The 22,815-nt window shown below is 37.0% G+C and overlaps 1 protein-coding gene across 1 annotated transcript; it reads left to right on the forward strand.

Annotated features, from left to right (window-relative positions):
* SLC33A1 (solute carrier family 33 member 1) lies at nt 211-22,469 on the forward strand. The gene is made up of 6 exons (XM_005675410.3): nt 211-1,439; nt 11,942-12,132; nt 17,611-17,795; nt 18,065-18,182; nt 19,168-19,383; nt 20,419-22,469. The coding sequence occupies exons 1-6, from the start codon at nt 665-667 to the stop codon at nt 20,584-20,586; spliced, it is 1,653 nt and encodes a 550-aa protein (XP_005675467.1). The 5' UTR covers nt 211-664; the 3' UTR covers nt 20,587-22,469.

The following is a 22,815-nucleotide window of genomic DNA, read 5'->3' on the forward strand; positions in this document are numbered from 1 at the left end:
TTCCATACAGTCGCATGCGCTCACAGTGCCGGAGCTCGAGCGATGCCCCGCCTCGGCTGCGCGGTGCGTTCGCGTTAATCCTCCCAAGAGGTCTCGACCACTGGGGCTTCAGGTTCCTACCGAGCATTGTTTCCGAACTCGGCCACGAGAGTGTGTCCTGATTGGCTTGCCCTGGAGGCGGGTTCAGGACTTATTTGAGACTAGGACCGCTTCCTGAAGCTCCAGACAGGAAGTTATCAGAGGTCTATGGTGTCCGGTGGAGAAAGTGCTGTCTGCTGCTTTGGTGACGGCGAGAGAGGACCGTGGGTTGGCTGGACTGGCCGTTTGGCCTCGCCGCAGCTAGGAGCCCGTTTCCATAGCAGCACCACGGCCCCGTCCTCCAGCCCAGACCCCGGCGCGGCTGCCCGGGGGATTTCTTCAGGCTCCTCGACGCCGCTCCACGAGGCACCTACTTGGGTTTTGCCTCGGCTTGCAGCCAGCGGACTGGCTCCCGGCTTCAGCTCTGCGGGCCACAGTAAGAAGTGCCCTTATCAACCCGCGCCCTGCCCCTCTTCCTGAGCCATAGAGACCCCGGTCCAGAGCGACAGCCTTGGACCTGGGACTAGACGCATCCAAGACGCTCAGCCCCGGCCCCCCTCAAACGGGGCTCTGCATCGTCTCTGATATGTCACCCACCGTCTCCCACAAGGACAGCAGTCGGCAACGACGGCCAGGGACTTTCAACCACTCTCTAGATTTGAAGAGTGGTCCTCTGCCGCCGGGCTCCTGGGATGATAATCTTCCGGAGGTGGTGGGCGGGGAAGGGGACAAAGAAGCTCTTCTTCGGGATATCAGCACTGTTGATTTCTCAAAAACCCCACGGAGCTGCCGGGCGGAATTGAGCAGCATTTTGCTGTTGCTCTTTCTTTACGTACTTCAGGGCATTCCACTGGGCTTGGCGGGAAGCATCCCACTCATTTTGCAGAGCAAAAATGTTAGCTATACAGATCAAGCGTTCTTCAGTTTTGTCTTTTGGCCTTTCAGTCTCAAATTGCTCTGGGCCCCGTTGGTTGATGCGGTTTACTTTAAGAACTTTGGTCGTCGCAAATCTTGGCTTGTCCCAACACAGTATATATTGGGATTCTTCATGATATATCTCTCCACTCAAGTCGACTATTTGCTCGGAAATACAGATGGCCGAACCCCCGACGTGGTTGCTCTCACTGTGACTTTCTTTTTGTTTGAATTCCTGGCAGCCACCCAGGACATCGCTGTGGATGGTTGGGCGTTAACTATGTTATCCCGGGAAAACGTGGGTTATGCTTCTACTTGTAATTCAGTGGGCCAAACAGCCGGCTACTTTTTGGGCAATGTTTTGTTTTTGGCCCTTGAATCTGCCGACTTTTGTAACAAATACTTGCGGTTTGAGCCTCAACCCAGGGGAATCGTCACTCTTTCAGGTAGTGTATTTATTGTGCTGTGAGGTTTATTGTACGTTTGTAAATCCTTTCGACAGTGTGTGTGACACTGTGTGTTAAAACTGTTATTTAATGAGCTGGAAATCATATTATGGGAGATGATCCGAGGTAAATTACCTGTTCTGCTAACATGAGCTTCAGCCAGAATGATTACATTAAAGCAGTCATAATTGATCGGTATTCTGAAGTGAGCAGGGAAAGGCAACTCATCCAATAAACGTTGTGTAAGAGCAAACAAAACTCTGAGTCTAGGGATACCTTGGCACTTGCATAATAATAGGTGCACAGTTTTTAAAAGTCTGGCTGGTGTGAACACATGAATTTTCCTTTTGTCTTTTGTTAGATCGAGATTTCTAGCTCCATGCTTTCTAGTCTGTTCCTACCCTTACTCTTATACCAAGACCCTGTTTCTGTCTCATCTAGTCTTCTGATGAATGGAACAGGGTTAATCCATTCAAACATTAGTGAGTGGGCTAAGTGACAGAGTTCAAAGGACCTTCTGTGATTGAAGCCAATTCCACCCCTCACAAAGAGCTTGTGAGAGTCAGGCTTTACATTTGCCCTTGTTGAATAAGGTTTCATGATGTGGGTAAGTAAAGTTCCAGAAGCCACCAAGCACCAGCTGAAAAAGCGGTGAAACAGCAAAGTACCAAAAGATACAGGACAGTACATACAGTGTTCCAAATGCCTGAAGCACTGGTTTGTGGCATCTGATTTTGGGAAATGGTGCTGAAAGAAAGGTTGTGACCAAATTAAAGATTGTTGACCGAATTGTTTAGTTGCTACCAGTAAGAGTTTAAAGCTTGTCCTGTAGGAAATTGTGAATCCTATAGATTTTCCCTTCTTTTTACATGAGCGTAATACGTGGCCCTGTAATGTTTTCTGTTTTTTGGTTTTCTCTTTGTTTTTGAACTTTCCTAAACACTAAGAAACTGTGTAAAATTAACAATATCAAGAACAACACTGCGACTATGAGGAATAGAGTTCTCTATTACTATTGGTACTAGAGTTCTTAATTCTGGTGGTGACGATGAATTTAGGATGAATTTGTGATGATTGTCTTTTGAAATTTAAACAGCTACTTTCTCTCATCTTCCTAGCATTAGGGGATTCCCAAAAGGTAAATGTCAGGGTATGGTGTGTGGTGGGGGCTTCCCTGGGGGCTCAGTGGTAAAGAATCTGCCTACCAGTGCAGGAGATGAGGGTTCAGTCTTTGGGTCAGGATGATCCCCTTGAGAAGGAGATGGCAACCCCCTCCAGTATTCTTGCCTGGGAATGGACAGAGGAGCCTGGCAGGCTACAGTCCATGGGGCACGAAAGAGTTGGACACGACTCAACAAACAACAACAAGGTGAGTGGTGAGGGCATTTTAAGGGTTACAACATTGAAGGAAGGGACGAAAGGATTTACAACTGTATTTCTGAAATCTTCTACACCCCCTCCACATCCCTACACCCTGTCAGGGACCCCCTTTCTACTTCTTCAAACTACTAGTGAGCCACTATTACTGATAATATTAATAGTTACACTTTTCCTCAGTTGGTTTAAGGCTGAAGATAGTTGAGTGATACTGCTATGCACCTAGACAGATTTGTCTCTTAGTGTTCTGGGGTAGCTCTCCTGCTCTATGGATAATTTTCTGCTCAGAAATACTTTGTGAATGCATCATATCAGCATCTTGTTGCTTTTTACATGTTTTGCTTTTTGTTTTTTATTGGGACTGTTCATATCACCAAAAAGGGCTAATAGGATGATGTGTGCCTTATTATGGGAAAGCCTCAGTAGAGAAGTCAAGATTGAAGAGGCTACAGAAGCTAAATTACTGAGTAAATTAGAGCTTTCTTGTGTGTTAAACAAGTGACTAATACAGTATCCTTCCAGAGAATGCAGTTATCCGTTCAAGAACCATTATGGCTGTATCCTCCTTCAGCCACTGCCGTGCCCCTTTGGGAAGATCAGAAACATACCACTAGAGTTTTATTTGCACTGGTTTATTATTTTAATAGCTTTTTTTTTCTTTGGAATTTGAACTGTGTTCTCTAGGAAACTGTAAAAATAGCTTACTTTTTAATTGAACTTTTATATCCGTAGTATATTGCTGTTTTGGGTTCAAGCATTTTAATAAGAGTTGAAGAATTCTGGCTTTTTTCATTCATCTTTGTACAACTGTACATACCACATTTATAGTTTTTTGTTTGTTTGTTTGTTTTTGGCGGGGTTTGGGGAACTTAGTAGTATAACTAAGAACCAGTGGCTTTGAGGAATTTAGAGAGCACAGAGAGAATCATGGAGGAAATACTCGCTCAGGTAATAGAAGAGGCAAACACTGAGGTGACTTTAGAAAACGAGAAACTTTAAAAGAGGCGTAATTACTTTTTTTTTAATTCTGAAATATATTCTGTGATTAGCACTTTGTTTTGAGCTACAGATACATAGAGATAGAATACATTCAGAAAGAACAGTTTTTACATCAAGAAAACAGTAATCTAAATAGTCAATTTAGAATGGAAGGATAGGATTAAAATATTTAATAGAATCCCTTAGAAAGAAAAACTTAGTTATGCTGAGATTGGCTTTTGGTTCCTTCAGGAATACAGAACAGTCCTTAACCCAGAAGTAACCTTCTTTTGGTCCTGCCTTGTTGGTTTTCAAGGATCTTTAGTAGCAAAAAGAGACAAGCTTTTAAGCTTCACGAAATGTGAGAGTAACCCAGAAGAACACAGAGATTACAACATTAAGTTTTATGACTTGAAAAGATATATTTAAGTCCTTTCATTCGTATAGATGAGGAAACTGATAAGGAAACTCTTAACTGGCTAGTTAGAGATTTACTTATGGCTTAGATTTCCTGACTATTTGGTATTTTTCCTTCAGTTGTTAAAAAATTAGGAAAAACTTCAAGGAAAGCTTCAAAACCTAAATATAATATATGCTGATTGGGCTTTTCTACCAGAGAAATCAGCACTCTGCTGATGTCTTAAAAAACATCAGCATGCTCCCAGAATGCCAGATGCCCAGAAGTGATAGACTAAGGGGTTTTTGTTATTTTGTTTTTAAAGTGATCCACATCTTTTTATTTACTCAGCATTGACTCCTTTTTTGGTACTGGTCGTATGACAGGTGTTATAATTTGATGACTAAAACCTGGCCATTCTCTGCCCACAAGTAATTTATAGTCTATAGTGGGGTTTTGCCAACTAAAATGAGTTGGTGCAGGGCTGTAGTTATTGGAGAGGACAATGATGACCTGAAAAACCCATGCCCTTTTAAACGTTAGGTAGCCTCGGGCCTGGGCTTCTCAGGAGGCTCTAGTGGTAAAGAACCTGCCAGTGCAGGAGATGCAAGAGACACAGGTTCAATCCCTGGGTCAGGAAGATCTCGGAAAAGGAAATGGCAACCCACTCCAGTATTCTTGCCTGGAGAATCCCCATGGACAGAGGAGCCTGGTGGGCTACAGTCCATGGCGTTGCAAAAGAGTCCAATATGACGTTACCACGTCAATAACAACAACAACTGGGGCTACTAGATTCAGGAGAGATTAAATATTAAAAGCTGGAGACCATACCCCAGAAAGGAGGTCTGAAGCCTTTTTTCTTTTTCAAAACAAAGCAAAGGAGAAATGGTACTATAAGCTTCCTTTGTCCAGTAAAGAACTGTGGAATTTTGTGGATGGGGTGCATAAAAGTCAATTTACAAAATACACTGTAAACTAAAAACGCATTTGATTTTATTTGGTATATGTTGAATTTCACTTCTAATTTCATTGAAATGTACTTGGAGGCCAGTTGTAGTAGCCTTTAGTATGTAAGTGTATCAATAAAAGAATTATAGAACCTCACTAATTACAGTCTTCTACTTTACTTTATAGTGTTCCTAAAAACTCTTTATTGGAGAAAGCAAAATAGACTTCCTTAATATAAGATACTCTCCTAGAAAATTAAAAATGAAAAAATAACCCCCCTGATTTCATCTGTTCTTTTAAATACAGTTTGGGATAAATCTTTCATTTTATCCATGTTCTTTTCATTATTTTGTATTTTTTACTGTGGAGTTTATATCTACAATGTATGTGTGTGTGTATATATATGCGTGTGCATGCACGCCATTTTGCTTTAGTCATGTCCAAATCTTTGTGACTCTATGGACTGTAGCCCACCAGGCTTCTCTGTCCATGGGATTCTCCAGGCAAGAATACTGGAGTGGGTTGCATTGGATCTTCCATACTCATATCTTGGTATGGGAGATCACAAATATGTATTTTATATGTCAGTGTGCATGCTCAAATATTTATTAAGGATAAGGTGCCTATTCAGAAAGCAAGATGTTTGTTACCTTTTAGGACTTCTATTTCTTGGTTTGGTGTTAAATAAAAACTTTATAAATTTCATTTTTTTCTCTTTACTTTTGAACATAATAGCTGAATTTCAGTTGTCATCAGTTAAAGCCATAGAATACATGATTTCAGCACATCTAAGGGTTTCTTTCCTTTTAGATATTTTATATTGTCTTGTGTTTGAGACCTACATTTTTTAAATTTACTTTAAAAATTCTTATTGGAGTATAGTTGATTTACAGTATTGTGTTGAGACCTGTATTTCTTATTCCTAGCACAGTCATAGAACTTTTGGTAGAACTTTTTCTTGCTTAAATTTCCCACTAGTTTTTAAAAACTTTATTTTAAAATAATTACAGATTCACAGGTGGTTGCAGAGAAATGTTTAGGGAAGTCCTATGCACTCTTTCCCTAGCCTCCACTGTTAAAGTCTTATGTAACTAGTACAATATCAAAACCAAGAAATTGACATTGGTATAATCCATAGAGTTTATTCAGATTTCAACAGTTATACATATACTCATTTATGTGTGTATTGTATGCAGTTTTATCACATTTAAGCTTATGTAACCTCCAACACCACTATCAAAATACTCAACTGTACCTTCACCACAATACACTTTCTGTTGTTTCTTTACAGCTATGCCCATTTCCTCCTCACCATCCCTAATCCCTGTCAGCCCCTAATCTGTTTTCCATCTTTATGTTATTTCAGAAATGTTACATAAGTGAAATCATTTAGCGTATGTCCTTTGGTGATTGGCTCTTTTCACTTAGAATAATTTCTTTGAGGTTTGTCCAAGTTGTTACATGGATCAGTGATTTGTTCTGTCTTGTTGCTGAGAAATATTCCATTTTTTTTTTGACATACCACACTTTGTTTTACCACTCATTTGTTGAAGATGATTTGAGTAGTTTCTAGTTTTTCGATAATTATTATGTGATAATAAATCTTCATTTCTCTCAGATAAGTGCCCAGGAGTACAAATGCTGGTTTATTTGTCAGTGCATTTTTAGTTTTGAAAGGAACTGACCAAATTTTTTCTGGAGTGGCTGTATCATTTTATCTCCTTACCAGCAATGTATGAGCGATTCAGTTTCTCTGCATCCCTGCATTTCATGTTATCATTATTTTTCACTGTAGCTATTCTCATGTACCCTGCATCTTCATGTGATAGTTTGGACTGCTTACTGTCAACCGTTTCATAAAAGTCAGAATTCAGCTTTCATCTTATAAAAAGTGATTTTGGGGTGTCAGGATATATAGGTTGTACAAAAACTGAATGCAAGAACCTCCTATCATAGCATCAGAGTAGAGATTTATATGTATGTTTAATTAATATGGATTTTGTGCTTGACCTGAACATATTTTGAAACATGGAAAAGTAAGAGTGAAAGTTGCTTAGTTGTGTCCAACTCTTTGTGACCCCATGGACTATACAGTCCATGAAATTCTCGAGGCCAGAATACTGGCGTGGGTAGCTTTTCCCTTCTCCAGGGGATCTTCCCAACCCAGGGATTGCACTCAGGTCTCCCACATTGCAGGCAGATTCTTTACCATCTGAGCCACAAGGGAAGCCCTTAAAACATGGAAAGAGTGGCTCATTTCCTTCTGTTCAGTGATACATGCTCCAGAGTTAGCAGGAGATGGGAACATTGCATCTATTGGTCTCTAAGCTTCAGTTTTGCATCCTGGGCTGAGTTTAATGTTTTGGGACAATAGGGCTTTTGATAACCAGACAGCTGCTTAATCTGGTGCTTGATTGAAGAAACCATTTCTTCTATGAGGAGAACCTAACATTGTTGGAGTTAATGAAAAAGTATGTGATCTCAAACATGGCACCTCTTTAAGGGGTTAGGAAAACTAAAGGATTATGAAGATTTCAAAATTAGCTTTGAGTTTAGTCAATTTTTCTGTTGCATGCTGTCTTTCAAAAATTGTAATCCTCAAATAAGAAATACTATATTGTATAATCGAAACAGCATTTTCTCTTTGCCATAGATGTTTTGAGAAAATGCTTAAGGGAGTGGTTTGTGACATAGAAGAAAGATCTGTTTGACTTAGCTGGTGACCCAGGGCGAGATACATAGTGTTTCTATTTCAGTTTCTTCCATGGTGAAAGTGAGAGCAGTGGACTGATGATAGCTGTCTAAAGTCCCTTCATACTTTGCCGTGTGAAGCAGAGAAAGCTGTGCTGAAAGCAAGATGAAAGGAAGGCCTGATGGTAATGTAAAACAGAAACTGAAAGTTTGTTTCCCTGCCACTGACTTCTGAAGGACTGAGGTTAATTCCCATAGTGGGAGAGTTAGAGAGAAGCTGTTCTGATCCAAGGATGGTTGTTATCAGACTGTGCTTAATTTTTCTGCCTTTTCCGATGGTGGAAGAGAATGAACCTACACCACAAAGGATCTGGAGGCCTGGTCCAGAGCCTCAAAGGTTGAAATTTTTTGGAAATCTAATGTTTTATCTTAAAAATTCTTAGAAATTTTACCATTTCTTTAATATACACTTTTCATGAAAATATTTCTAAGTTATTGAGTAAATGAACTGTTTAGGAAGATGTACCATGTTTGGTCTACGTACCTTACAATATACCACCCATATGGGGAGATGAAAGTGGGTAGGGGTGAATACAAGTAACCAGTTTAAAAGAGGTTAGCTCAAGTATCTATGTTCCATACTTCATAATTGGAGCTAAAATAAATACCTTTTTCCTCAGGTCTATCTGTTTGATTGGAAGAGAGCTTACTTGCAGTAGGTGTGTCTGAGCATCTGGGTAGTATAATGGGACACATTTTTGTTTCAGAATCAGATCTGAATATGAATCCCCCCTCTGGTACTTTCTGGTTTGTGATTCTCTTTCACTGAGTATAAAGTAGGAATAATAATGCTTGTCTTAGAGAGTGATTTTGAGACTTATTGCACTGTCCTGTGTTTTGCCTTGGCATAATTGACACTCAAGAGTTGACTGTTAAATCCTTTTTGAATACTCGTGAATTGTTGCATAATCTTATCTGCAGACAATACTGAAACCTGGACAGGGGAGCCTGGTGGGCTGCTGTCTATGGGGTCGCACAGAGTCGGACACGACTGAAGTGACTTAGCATTAATTTTTTTTCTTTCTCTGCACTGGGATCAAAGAGTTTAAATTTAGATAAAGATGTTCATTAAAACTGGGAGAATATACTAAACAAAAAGTACTAAAAATTTTTTGCTGAAAGTAGTATATAACTTAAACCTTTAAATTTTCACTTAACATTTTTATAAAGACCATTAATTGAAATTTCTGGTGACAGTGAAAGCATTTTTCAGGGTTTCTTGAATTGCTAATTTAAATCAAATAATGAACAAGAACTTTACCAATGAGAATAAATATTATAGATGATATTCCATAAATGTCATTATTTGTCAGTTTCACAGACGAAATTAAGAATGCAAAAGTAATGAACATTAGCCTCACTTAATTATAAGAATAATCTTAAATTGTTATTGGTTTTGAACTAGATTTCAAAACTATGTTAATACAAACTAGAAGTTATGTTGTGATGTTATTTTAATGAGCTTTAATCATAAGATATGTATTTATTAGTGCATTTTAAAGTGAATACCTTTGCATTTAGGAATCTCAGTTTTTCCTGTTTCTTGTTTTTCTTCTGATATCTAGAATTAATGATGGATTCTTCTCAACTTTTGATGGGGTTATGTCTAGTAAGCCCAGTATAAGTTGAAAATTTTTAAGTCTTAACTTAGTCTTGCCTACCATAAACATGCTCAGAACACTTACATTAGCCCACAGTGAGGCAAAATCATCTAACAAAGCCTGTCTTATAGTAGGGTGTTGAATATCATGTAATTATTGAAACTGTACTGAAAGTGAAAAACATAGTGGTTGTCTGGGTACAGAATGGTTGTGCATTTACCATTGTGATTGTGTAGCTGACTAGGAGCTGTAACTTTCGGGTGCTGCCCAACTTCACAGCAGAGGATCATAATGAATATTGCTAGCCTGGGAAAAGATCAAAGTTTGAACTGCAGTTTCTACTGAATGCATATTGCTTTCACACTATCACAAAATTGAAAAATCTCAAGGGAGACCTTCATAAGTTGGGGTCCATCTGTGTAAATTCCTGTTACGGAGAGAAGAATTCACCTCAGAATACAAATTTCCACGTATGTTTGAGAAGATTTAGCTTTTTTATTTGCATAATTTGAATAGCAGAGCCTCATTTTTGGTTATGCTTCTGGAGACTAAATAATTAGCCAGTTCTAGCAGATTCTTTTTTATTTTTTTCAGTTTATTTATTTATTTCATTTTGGCTGTGCTGGGACTTTGTTGCTGCGCTGCCTGGTTGCAGTGAGCAGGGGCTGCTCTCTAGTTGTGGGACATGGGCTTCTCTGCTGTGGCTTCTCTTGTTGCAGAGCACGGACTCGAGGGCATGTGCCCTGCAGTAGTGTGATGCATGGGCTTAGTTGCCCCACTGCATCTGGAAGCTTTCCAGACCAGGGATCAAACCCATGTTCCCAGCATTGGTAGGCAGATTCTTAACCACTGGGCCACCAGGAAGTCCTAGTAGATTCTTAATTCAACAGTATTAAAAATAACTTTATATAAGCAGCATGAAATAATGGGACCCAAATCGGAAGATTTAGGTTCTGCCTCTTAATTGGGCCTATAGCAAAGACTGAAATATTCTGAGCTTTTCCTTGTCTCTCATAGTAATAGTGCCTGCTTTGCTTGTGTCGCATGTTGACTACAAAAATCAAATGAAGTAGGGAGCTCGCCTGATGGTCCAGTGGCTAAGACTCCATATTCCCAATGCAGGGGGCCCAGGTTTGATCCCTGATCAGGGAACTAGATCCATGTGCAGCAGCTAAGACCTGGTGCAGTCAAATAAATAAGAATATATATTATTTTTAAAAAATCAAATGAAATAACATATAAGAAAGGGTTATTTAAATACTAAGCTGAATTTGGTCTATACCGTGAGTTAAGTTCATCTGTGGTGCTGTCTGCCTTCATCACAAGTGAGCTTTAAACTGTAGTAGCTACCTTCACCTAGCACAGCAGAGCAAGACTGAATAGAGGAAAACCTTGACTTACGGAAGGTCTACCTTTTTGGGAAAAAGATGGCTAGACTTCATGAACAGTTAGTTGATTGTATTACATTAGCAATAAACTAAAAAGCAAACACATGTAAAGTTGAATACAATTCCAGAATGTTAGAGCTAGAAAACACCTGGGATTTTCTAGGCAAGTCTTCTTACTTTACAAATGAAGGAACTGAGAGAGAGAGTTATACATTTTCATAGAGATAAAATAAGATGCATTCTCAGGGTAGTTAAGGAGATGCAGGTTTTAAAATGGGTTTTATGAGGCACTGACTTCAAATGTAACTTCAGGCAATGTTTCAGCCTTCTCTCAGCCTGTTTCATCATCTGAAAATTGGGACTGGTGATAACTTCATCTATTGTGTTGTTGTAGTAAAGGGAATGATATGTGTAAAATGCTTAGCACACTTATAGCACATGGTATGCACTCAAAATAGTGCCTCTATTATTACTATTATTTTTAGCTGTTATGCAGAATCTTCCAGAACGGTATTCACTCTCTCTGCTTGTTTGAAATATTGGCCAGTGGCCCAGCTCTCTTCCACTGAAACAACCAAAAGAGTATGTCATGTTTATGTGTCACAGAATTGAAAGAGAATATTCTTAAACAGATTAAAAACAAAGTTTAAAAGCAAAAGGCAGAAAATTTAATGTAAATGATCACCTGTTTGTTGTCTAAGTTGTCAAAATTTAATAAAGAACTGAAATGACTTAGATGCTTAAGAATTATGACTGATAGATCTTATGGGATATGAAAATCATCTCCTGCCCTTGAATAAAATGACACAATAGACTATTATTTCGTTCAACCCACTAAACCCTTTCCTTTTTCCTTGTTAAGTATCGCTGTTTGTTCTGGGTCTGTGTAATGTCTTGTATCTGCTGTGCTTGGTCTGGTGCCAATAACAAGCCCTATGTGTTGATTTTTTTTTTTTTTAACAGATTTTAGTTGAGAAAAAGTTGTGTACAGAATTATTTAGTATCAGTGAAGATATGTTATTTCACATGTTAATTATAGACATAAAACATTTTAAATTTCAGATTTCCTTTTCTTCTGGGGAACTGTATTTTTGATAACAACAACTTTAGTTGCCCTTCTGAAAAAAGAAAACAAAGAAGTATCAGTAGGAAAAGAAGAAACTCAAGGGATCACAGATACTTACAAGCTGCTTTTTGCAATTGTAAAAATGCCCGCAGTTCTGACATTTTGCCTTCTGATTCTGACTGCAAAGGTAAGAGATTTATAAAGCAAATCCCTCATTCTGTTACAAGTACCAATATTGTTGAATACTTCTGTTGCTGTTTCATAAGTCCCTTTCCACTAATACTAGAACTTAACAATAATAACTAATATACTTTATTTACTAAATGTATTTAAAAAGATGTGATGATATCAAATCAGACATAATTGCAAACTAAGCTAAATGTCCTAGGATCTTGAAAAAATTATGCCAATTTGAAGTAGTTCTAGTCAGTGTGCGGAGAAGGCAATGGCACCTCACTCCAGTACTCTTGCCTGGAAAATCCTGTGAACGAAGGAGCCTGGTAGGCTGCAGTCCATGGGGTCGCAAAGAGTCGGATACGACTGAGCGACTTCCCTTTCACTTTTCACTTTCATGCATTGGAGAAGGAAATGGCAGTCTACTCCAGTGTTCTTGCCTGGAGAATCCCAGGGACGGGAGAGCCTGGTGGGCTGCCGTCTATGGGGTCGCACAGAGTCGGACACGACTGAAGTGACTCTATTAGAATGAGTCAAAGGTATTGAAATTACTTACTTAGAATGTAATTTGCAAAAATATGGAAATGAATATTAGAAGTCTATTTAAAAATCAGTTGAACTATTTCAAAATGTTAAAAGGAAATATACCATCAAACAAATGGAGGTTTTAGTGACAATTCTATATGTTTTCTCTTAAGATGTCTTAATTTTTTATAGTTCTAAAACATTTTAAAGAGATTATGCTAGAAGAAAGTAAGTATACTTTGTTATAATGAACTGTTAGAATTGTTATTCCTAAAATATAAAATTGGTTACAGGATTTTTGAACTATATATTTAAACCTATCTACATAAACAGTTTCATAGCTATATTTTGATAACACTAAAGCAAAAATTATAGTCTCATTGTTTTGAAATAGTGAGTTTTCCCTCTCTAGTGATAGGGAGGGTTGTTTTTAGGAAATTTTAGGAAGGTTTAAACTTAAGGTTCAACTTTAGAAAATGCTAAAAGGTTCAGTTCAGTTCAGTCGCTCAGTTGTGTCTGACTCCTTGTGACCCCATGAACCGCAGCGTGCCAGGCCTCCCTGTCCATCACCAACTCCTGGAGTCATGTATGGATGTGAGAGTTGGACTGTGAAGAAAGCTGAGTGCCGAAGAATTGATGCTTTTGAACTGTGATGTTGGAGAAGACTCTTGAGAGTCCCTTGGACTGCAGGGAGATCCAACCAGTCCATTCTGAAGGAGCTCAGCCCTGGGATTTCTTTGGAAGGAATGATGCTGAAGCTGAAACTCCAGTACTTTGGCCACCTCCTGCGAAGAGTTGACTCACTGGAAAAGACTGTGATGCTGGGAGGGATTGGGGGCAGGAGGAGACGGGGAGGACAGAGGATGAGATGGCTAGATGGCATCACGGACTCAATGGACGTGAGTCTGGGTGAACTCCGGGAGGTGGTGATGGACAGGGAGGCCTGGCGTGCTGCGATTCATGGGGTAGCAAAGAGTCGGACACGACTGAGCGACTAAACTGAACTGAACTGAACTGAGGTTGGTCGTAACTTTCCTTCCAAGGAATAAGTGTCTTTTAATTTCAAAGGTTCAAGAAAGTTAGTTCTGTTATAATGATATTATCTAATTACATCATTTAGACATAACCATTGGTAATATTTTTGGTATATTTCTGCTTTCCCCTGTGTGTGTATGTATGTGCATGCACATGTGTATACACACACTTAACGTGTATAAATATTATTAATTCATTAGCTATAGTTAATTTACACACACAAATACTTTAAAAGTGAAATTGTATGTAATTTTTATCTTATTGTCTTATCCCATATTCCTATATCATTAATATTTGATAAGATACTTTTTAATAACTATAAATTGTTACAGTATATAAATGTGCTATAATTTACTCATTTTTTCTGTTATTGTATATTTAATTTGCCATGTGTTTTAATTACAAAAATGTACTAGTGAATATATTTGGGTGTAATTCTTTGGTGTTCTGAATATTTCCTTACAGTAGATTCTTAGGTTCTTTCCTTCCAATAGATTCAGTGAGTATGATTGTTAAATTGCTTTCTAAAAGATTTTATAATTTATACTGTCACCAGAAATATATAAGGAATTGCTTCAAATACAGAGTCTAGAATTCCATGTTCCCCCTTTAAAGTAAACCTCATTAAAAGTAACATCTCTCCTAACTTTTAAAATCATAGATTAGGTTTCCCTACTTTCCAGTTATAATATAAGTGGAGTATCCAGTATGTTTTCTTATGTCTGGCTCTTGTACACTTTAACTCAACATCATATTTGTATAATTTATCCATGTTGTTATTTATAGCAATAGTCTGTTCATCTTGTTGCTTATAATATTCCTTTGTAGGAATATACCACAATTTATTTATCCCATTCTATCAGCAGATGTTTAGGTTATTTCTACTTTTGGACCATTATAAATAGTGCTTCTGTGAAATTTTGTGTACGTTACTTTTGGTGAATGTAGGTAAACATTTCTGCTGGGTAAATACCTAGGAGTAGAACTGCTGGGCCATAAGAAATGCATAGTATATATGCATTTATATAAGAAATGCATAGTATATATGCATTTATATAAGAAATGCATAGTATATATTATAAACAGTTTTGTGATTGTTCCAATTTTCCCTACCACAAGCACTGTGAGAGAGTTTTTGTCATTACACAGCCTTGAAACCATAGTATTGTCTTTTCAATTTTAGCCTTTCATAGCATCTCATTATGATTATAATTTTTCATTTCCCTGATGACTAAAGAAATTGAGCATCTTCTCATATGGTTATTGGCCATCTGAATATCCAGAGTTTCCCTTTTCTTTAAATTTGTAGAATTTTTATTTTGTATATATCCTGGATATGAGGGGTTTTGTTAGATATGTGTATTGCATATATCTCCTACACCACTTTTAAGTTACGAAGAGAAAGTATGAAATATCTTTGACTTTTAATTTTTTTGAGTGAAATTTGCTCTTTTGCTTCATTCTGAGAAGTTAAAGTATTTGAAGTAATATTTAGCATTTAAATTTTTATTTGTATATTTTCACTTACTGAAAATTTACTTGTATAATTGAAGGACTACCCATATGTTTATCCAAATTCTATAATTAATTGTTCATATTTAGCTCTACTTTTTTATTCTGTAAATTGTTATTTTACATATCTCTTATAAGTATTTGATAGTAATTTGTACATATCATGCCCTTTTATCCATAAATACTTGAAGTATGTAGTGTATCTCCTTAGAATAAGGACTTTGTCTTGCAGAGTCACAACTTGATAAAAAGTCAGGAAGTTTAAATTGACACAATATCATTTTCCTTTTAGAAAATTATTTATTTTTTGCTATGCTGAGTCTTCATTGGTGCATGCAGGCTTTCTCTGTTTGCAGTGAGTGAGGAGCTACCCCACATTGCATGCACCGGCTTCTCACTGCAGCTGGTTCTCTTCCTGTGGAGCAGGGGCTTCAGTAGCTGCAGCGCACCAGCTCAGTGCTCTGGGCTCCCAAGCTCTAGAGCACAGGCTTCAGTAGCTGCAGCGTACCAGCTCAGTGCTCGGGGCTCCCAAGCTCTAGAGCACAGGCTTCAGTACCTGCAGCGCACCAGCTCAGTGCTCGGGGCTCCCGAGCTTAGAGCACAGGCTTCAGTAGCTGCAGCGCACCAGCTCAGTGCTCAGGGCTCCCGAGCTTTAGAGCACAGGCTTCAGTACCTGCAGCGCACCAGCTCAGTGCTCAGGGCTCCCGAGCTCTAGAGCACAGGCTCAGTAGTTGCAGTGCACGGGCTCTAGTTGCTCCACAACATGTGGGATTTTCCTGGACCAGGGATTGAACCCATGTCCCCTGCATGGACAGGTGGATTCTTATCCACTACCACCAAGGAAGTCCAACACAATACCATTTTCTAGTCACAGTCCATATCCAGATTTCACCAGTTATCCCCCAGAGCAGCCTTTATAACTTAATTTTTTCCTGGCCAGCAATCCAGTTTAGGATCACATATTGTGTTTAGTTGGTATGAGCCTTTCTTTGTTCTTCATGACGTGCTGGGCACACTTTCGTTTTTTTTTTTTAAGATTATTTATTTGTTTATATTTGGCTGGCTGGGTCTTTTATGCTGCGTGGGCTTTCCCTGTTTGCACCAAGTGAGAGCTATGTTCTGGTTGGAGTACACAGGCTTCTCATTGTGGTGGCTTCTCTTACTGAAGCTCCTGGGCTCTAGGGTGCTGGGCTTCGGTGTTGCAGAGCACAGGCTCAGTAGTTGTGGGGCTTAGTTGCTCTGTTGGACCAGGGATTGAACCAGTGTCCGCTGCATTGGCAGGGGGATTCTTTATCACTGGACCACCAGAGAAGTCCGACTTGCACCTTTTAAAAAATATTTTTTTATTTTATTGGAGCATAATTGATTTACAATGTTGTATTAGTTTCAGGTGTACAGCAAAGTAATTCAGTTGTACATATACATATATTCATTCTGTTTTAGATTCTTTTTTCATATAGGTTGTCAGAATTTTGAGTAGAGTTTCCTGTCCTATACAGTAGGTCATTGTTGGTTATCTATCTATATAGTGGTATATAGTGATCTAGACGCTTTTAAAGAAGACAGGCTGGTTATTCTGTAGAAAGGCCTTCTGTTTATGTTTGTCTAATGTTTCTTCATGTTTAGGTCCATTCTGTGAATAGATGTCAGAAATATCACAAATAATACTGTGAATCTTTAGGGAATTTTATCAGGAGCCATATCATGTCCCTTTAACCATTAATTATTGTGTTAACCTTGATTACCTTGTTTAATACATTGCAAAATTACTATTTTTCCTTTTGTAATTAAAAATCCATTTCTAGGGAAGTACTTTGAGACCATCTAAATATCTTGTTTCACCTCAAACTTTTACCCACTACAATATTTTAGCATTCTTACTCTTTTTTTGTTGTTGTTTTTAAGAATTAGTCTAAGCATACCTTTTTTTTACCCATCATTTAAATCAACCTCATAGATATGTTTTCTCAGAATTACTTTTGAAAAGCGAGATGACTTTTTGTTGTCAGTCAGAAATCATCAAAAATGTGTATGGTATGTGGCAATGATACTTCATTTTAACTAGATTTATTTGGAGTCAAGAGCTTTTCTTTTAAACTTAAAATATACAGAGCAATAAGTTTGGATTTTGACACTGTTTATTGTAAGACAAATTTTTGAAATGGAAATTTAATTGTAATTAAAATTACAGTTCATATGAGTGCTGAATTTTCACTTGTTTTCCACTCCATATTTGTAAGTAGATCATAGAGCTGAGTATGCCTCCATAACTTGATTGTTGTACCAGATATACTAATATGATACTTACTTCTAACTGGCATGAGTCATTGATAAGACTGAGGTTTCTAAATTACGTATACTTGGAGGAAAATATTTCATAAGTCATAAATTAAAATATTTTTTTGTTTTTATATTGCAGATTGGTTTTTCAGCAGCAGATGCAGTAACAGGACTGAAATTGGTAGAAGAGGGAGTACCCAAAGAACATTTAGCCTTACTGGCAGTTCCAATGGTTCCTTTGCAAATAATATTGCCTCTGATTATCAGCAGATACACTGCAGGTCCCCAGCCACTAAACATATTTTACAAAGCCATGCCCTACAGGTAAAAATGAAATGAAACCTTACTAAATAAGAGAGGTTAAATGAGGAACAGTCATCAGTATCACTAATGTCTATGTATAGAGTGTATATGGTAAAAGGCTTGCAAAGCATCTTAACTTCTGTATCATTTATATGCACTTTTATCTCTTTTAAACTTCCTAACAGGTTTTAGATTCAGGCTTCTTTCATATGGTAGGCACACAGATTTCTGTTTCTGTTATTCTTAACCTAAAATAGAAGTCAACTCCACCTTTCTTTCTTATTCTGTAGATTATTGTTTGGATTAGAATATGCTCTACTGGTCTGGTGGACTCCTAAAGTAGAACATCAAGGGGGATTCCCTATATATTACTATATTGTAGTGCTGCTGAGTTATGCGTTACATCAGGTAAGCTTGCTGTGGTTTTTCCCAGGAAGTAAACTGTCCTGTGTAAAATAAAGATGTTTTTCTACAGTTGCCTTAAAATAATGATAATAAATTTTAAGATTTATGCATGAATCAGATATTGAAGAAATTAGCGAACTTTAAACCTTGTGGATTTAAATATATATATACACACACACACATATATATATTTATTTGGCTGTCTTGGATCTTAGTTGTGGCACTTGGGATCTTCTCTAGTTGTGGCATGGGCTGCAGAGTGTGCAAGCTCAGTAGTAGTGGCACACAGACTTAGTTGCTCCACGGCATATGGGATCTTAGTTCCCTGAACAAGGATCGAACCTGTGTTTTCATGTTCCTGAATGGAGGGTTAATTCTTGCTGCTTAAGCACTTTTTGCCTCTCAAGGACATTTTCCTCTTCAGTTTGTCATGCAAAATTTTAATTACATGTAAGAAAATTATTTACATATAATTATATATTCATATTACCTTTGGATATTTGAGTGCTTACATGTATAATACATATATACACACATATGATATATTTAGGTATAGTATAAATACGAAGTTTTACTTATTACTGTATACATCCTTCAGTGCCACCTCACTTGTCATTCTCAATTGAGCCTTCCTTGAATACATGCGATAGAATTAATCTCCTATTTATTTAGGCCGTGATAGCATGATGTATGCACTTCCTCTGTTTACAGTATTTACTGCATTTAATTGTATTTATTTATTCCTGTTTTCCCAGCTTTAGAATAAATTCTTCAAGGGCACAGAGGGACTGTATCTATTCATCTTTGTGTTACCGTGACCAGACTTAAAGCCTGGCCTGTAGCAGGGGTTCAATAAATAATTTGTTGGTTTGAGTTTAATAAGAGTCATGAAAATTAATTTTCAGATTTATGCTTTTAATGTTCTTAATTTAGACCATATCTTTCTAAAGTTTAGTTGTCCTGAAGATGTTTTATGTTTTCCTTGTAGGTTACATTGTACAGCATGTATGTTTCCATAATGGCTTTCAATGCGAAGGTTAGTGATCCACTTATTGGCGGAACATATATGACCCTTTTAAATACCGTGTCCAACCTGGGAGGAAACTGGCCTTCCACGGTAGCTCTTTGGCTGGTAGATCCCCTCACAGTAAAAGAGTGTGTAGGAGCATCAAACCAGAATTGCCGAACACCTGATGCTGTTGAGGTAAGTTAAGTTGCAATTTTAGATAATAGTAAGCGAGTATTAAGATACTAATTTCCTCATTTTGCCTCTAGAGGTATTTCATCTTTTAAAAATCATATCTGCCCAGAGTCTCTAATAGTTTTTTTCTTTCTCATCATAACTGAGGGTATAACACTCAAATCAGTAAAAGTAGCTCACTTGGAGTTGCTTCTCAGCAGGGAAGGAACATCTCCCCTACCTTGTGTATTATTGTCCTATACAATAGGAATTTAATATTAGTACATGATTAATAGCTAAGTTTTATAGTAATAGAAGGGAAATTCCATTGGCTTTCATGGTACAAATGGAGCTAAAACTGAGTGGTTAGTAGTTGGTTGGTAAATTATTTCCAAGTAACATTAACCCACTTCTAGAGTAAACTCATTGGAAATTTCTGCACACTTCCAAATATGAAAAGCTGTATCTTGAAAATGAATATTGTTTACAGCAAGAGCTGAAAATTGTTTTTAATACTGTTAGTAGCACTAGACAGATTAAGATACATTAACTTTGGAGAAGGAAATGGCAACCCACTCCAATATTCTTGCCTGGGAAATCCCATGGGCAGAGGGGCCTGGCAGGCTACAATCCGTGGGTCCAAGAGTTGGAAACAACTTAGCGACTGAACAACAGCAACAAAATTTTACTTAACATTGTGACATGAGCATGACCCTGTATCCTTAAATACTTTGTGAGTGCATGCCTTTTTTCTTTTTATAGTTGTTTTATTTAAATTAGGGTCCATGTAAGTTCCCTTTACTGTGTTTTATTATTTTGCCTGTTAAATCTCTTTAATCCTATAACAGTTCCCTGTTCCCCTCTTTTTCGGGGGTAGTAATAAAAAAATATATCTAACATTTAAAAAAAGATACATTAACTACTTTTGTCACTTGAATGAAATGTTTGAGTACAAAAATGTTTTGATTAATCCTTTAAATCACAAAGTAGAAACGTGTAAAGTGCTGAATACTTCCATTTTGAAATTGTGGAGTATTTATTATAATTTTATTTTTACAGCTTTGCAAAAAACTTGGTGGCTCGTGTGTTACTGCACTGGATGGTTATTATGTGGAATCTGTTATTTGCGTTTTGATTGGATTTGGTTGGTGGTTCTTTCTTGGTCCAAAACTTAAAAAATTACAGGATGAAGGACCATCTTCATGGAAATGCAAAAGAGACAAGTAATGCATTCACTACTGGACATTCTAGGAAGGTAACTCTAATTTAGTTTTAACTCAGAGAGTTATGATAATCAGTGTACAGGAGTATAAAATATTATTTTAAACAGGAAATTATTAATATAAAATGCCAAATGGTTAAAAATATAGAAACCTCTCTGTATATTTAAATATACTGTCAATGTATTTAAAGTTTACTTAAGTTCAGGGAATTGGTACTAAAATAACTTTTCTGGTCTTGTTATTTGATTTATAGATTTTTTTAATTTACTGACCAAAGCATGTTTTAAGCTGCAGTGCAGTAGTCATGGGTGATAACCATGCAGTCAAGTATTGTTATCAGTACCTATCATTGAGCTATGTTAAAATTTTTGGTAAAATATGATAAGTGGAACATAGCTTGATATTCATGTACTATCCACAACTAGTCTGGCCTTGTCAGTTAAATCTTATTTTGAATTGCAAGTTGGTTAAATTTTATGTGGAATTTGCTGAGATGAGAATGTAAACTACTGAAATACCATTTTAGTTGTTATTTTCTGACTGTAACCACATTGTGCTAATGAATCTGTGTTAAAGACTATTTTAAATGTATTTCCTGCTTTTGTAAACATTAAAGATTTATAAGAAGATTATTCAAACTATTTTTTATAAAATGAAAGCTATGACTTCTAATTTATTGATTCCCCTTCTCCTCCCCCTTTTTGGAAGCTGTCTTGATTCCTTTTTAACTCTTATCCTAAAGCATACATACGTTTTTTGTCATAAGTACTTCATGGCACACGGACAGCTCACAAGGGCATCGAATTTAATGTTGTATGTATGTTTGTGGCAAAGTTTTGAAAATAAAAATTAAATGTTTTTCTTCAAGTAGTTTGTTTTTGTTATTGATAGGAAAAAAAAACAGTAAAACTTACTGATTAAGTAAAATTTAAATTAATACTGTAGTTTTAAAAACTAATGTTTTGAAGAGAGACATTTTATGCCTTTGAGAGGTTATGTATTGGAAAAGGTTACTTAATTAAGCATTTTACTAATGAGAAGAGATCTCACAATTGCTTTATACCTAATCAGGTATTATTTTTCCACTTATTAAAGCACAGCCTTCTGTTTGTAAGCTGTAGTTTCCAATGGAGAATTGCTTTCCCAGGAGAATTAAGGTTTTGAGTACTTTCTAAATTTCCAGCATATTATGTGTGCCTGGTGATAAGGTTCTATGCGTGTTTTTTGTTGTATGGTACTTTGACTCTTTAGAGAGTACATAAATGTTTCAAAAGTTTGAGAAAAGGAGATAGTAAGTTGACTTTTATTTAATAACTGTTATTTTGTGGGAAAATGCGTACTAATGTTTGATTTTGTTAATGACATAGATTGAGTTTTAGAGTGGGATTTTTGTAAGTAATGGAGGAGGATATGGTTGGGAGAAAATCGCATCTGAAGCATCTGAAGAAACATAGAGGCATTGGCTTCTAGAACTCATGCGTTGCCATTGGAAAGCCTGTGTTGGGCATTGATGTCAGATCCTGAAGAATCACCTGAAAAATCATCCTAGAGATACACCAAATGATAGACTACAATACTTTTTCTCGTGGGTTTTCCATTGTCATATATTATAATCAAAATATTTACTTGAATAAAGAAAACCCACTTAATCCTCATGTGAAATTAATTTTGATTTTTTACTTTTGGATTAAGATACATCGCCATAATTACCTTTATTTTTTCCCCATATTGTTACAAATTATATGTAAACGTACTTAAGTTTATAGATTGTTAGGACTTAAAGTTTTAAAGTGTATTTTAAGCCTTAGCTATATGGTGAAAGCCATTCTTTGCATTTGCTGAATAAATGAACTCATGCTTTGAGTTAGTCATTTGGGTATTTGGATACATGCTTGTAATATATGTCAGAAATAACTTGTTAATATCAATGTTTATACACTGATCATTGATGGCATCTTACAAATGATCGACCTGAATGTGAGGATCTGTTTGTTGTAAATCTACTAGAAAATACTGCCTATTTTTGTGTGTGTTTTTCCTCATATTAATAGATATATACTAATAGATTAATATATTAATAGATCCTGATAAACTCTTATCATCAAGTATGAACATTAACTCCTCCAGTTAATGCATTATATATTTCAGTTCAGTTCAGTCGCTCAGTTGTGTCCTACTCTTTGCGACCTTGTGGATGGTATCACTCCAGGCTTCCCTGTCTATCACCAACTCG

The sequence above is a fragment of the Capra hircus genome, chromosome 1, assembly GCF_001704415.2.
Source record: "Capra hircus breed San Clemente chromosome 1, ASM170441v1, whole genome shotgun sequence".
NCBI lineage: Eukaryota > Metazoa > Chordata > Mammalia > Artiodactyla > Bovidae > Capra > Capra hircus.

Excerpts from the sequence above, each read along its gene's own strand:
- SLC33A1 (XM_005675410.3), top strand. The coding sequence starts at position 665 with ATGTCACCCACCGTCTCCCACAAGGACAGCAGTCGGCAACGACGGCCA. Across the intron at positions 18,183-19,167 it reads TGAGTTATGCGTTACATCAG|GTTACATTGTACAGCATGTA; the intron begins GTAAGCTTGCTG and ends TTTTCCTTGTAG. Across the intron at positions 19,384-20,418 it reads GAACACCTGATGCTGTTGAG|CTTTGCAAAAAACTTGGTGG; the intron begins GTAAGTTAAGTT and ends TTATTTTTACAG.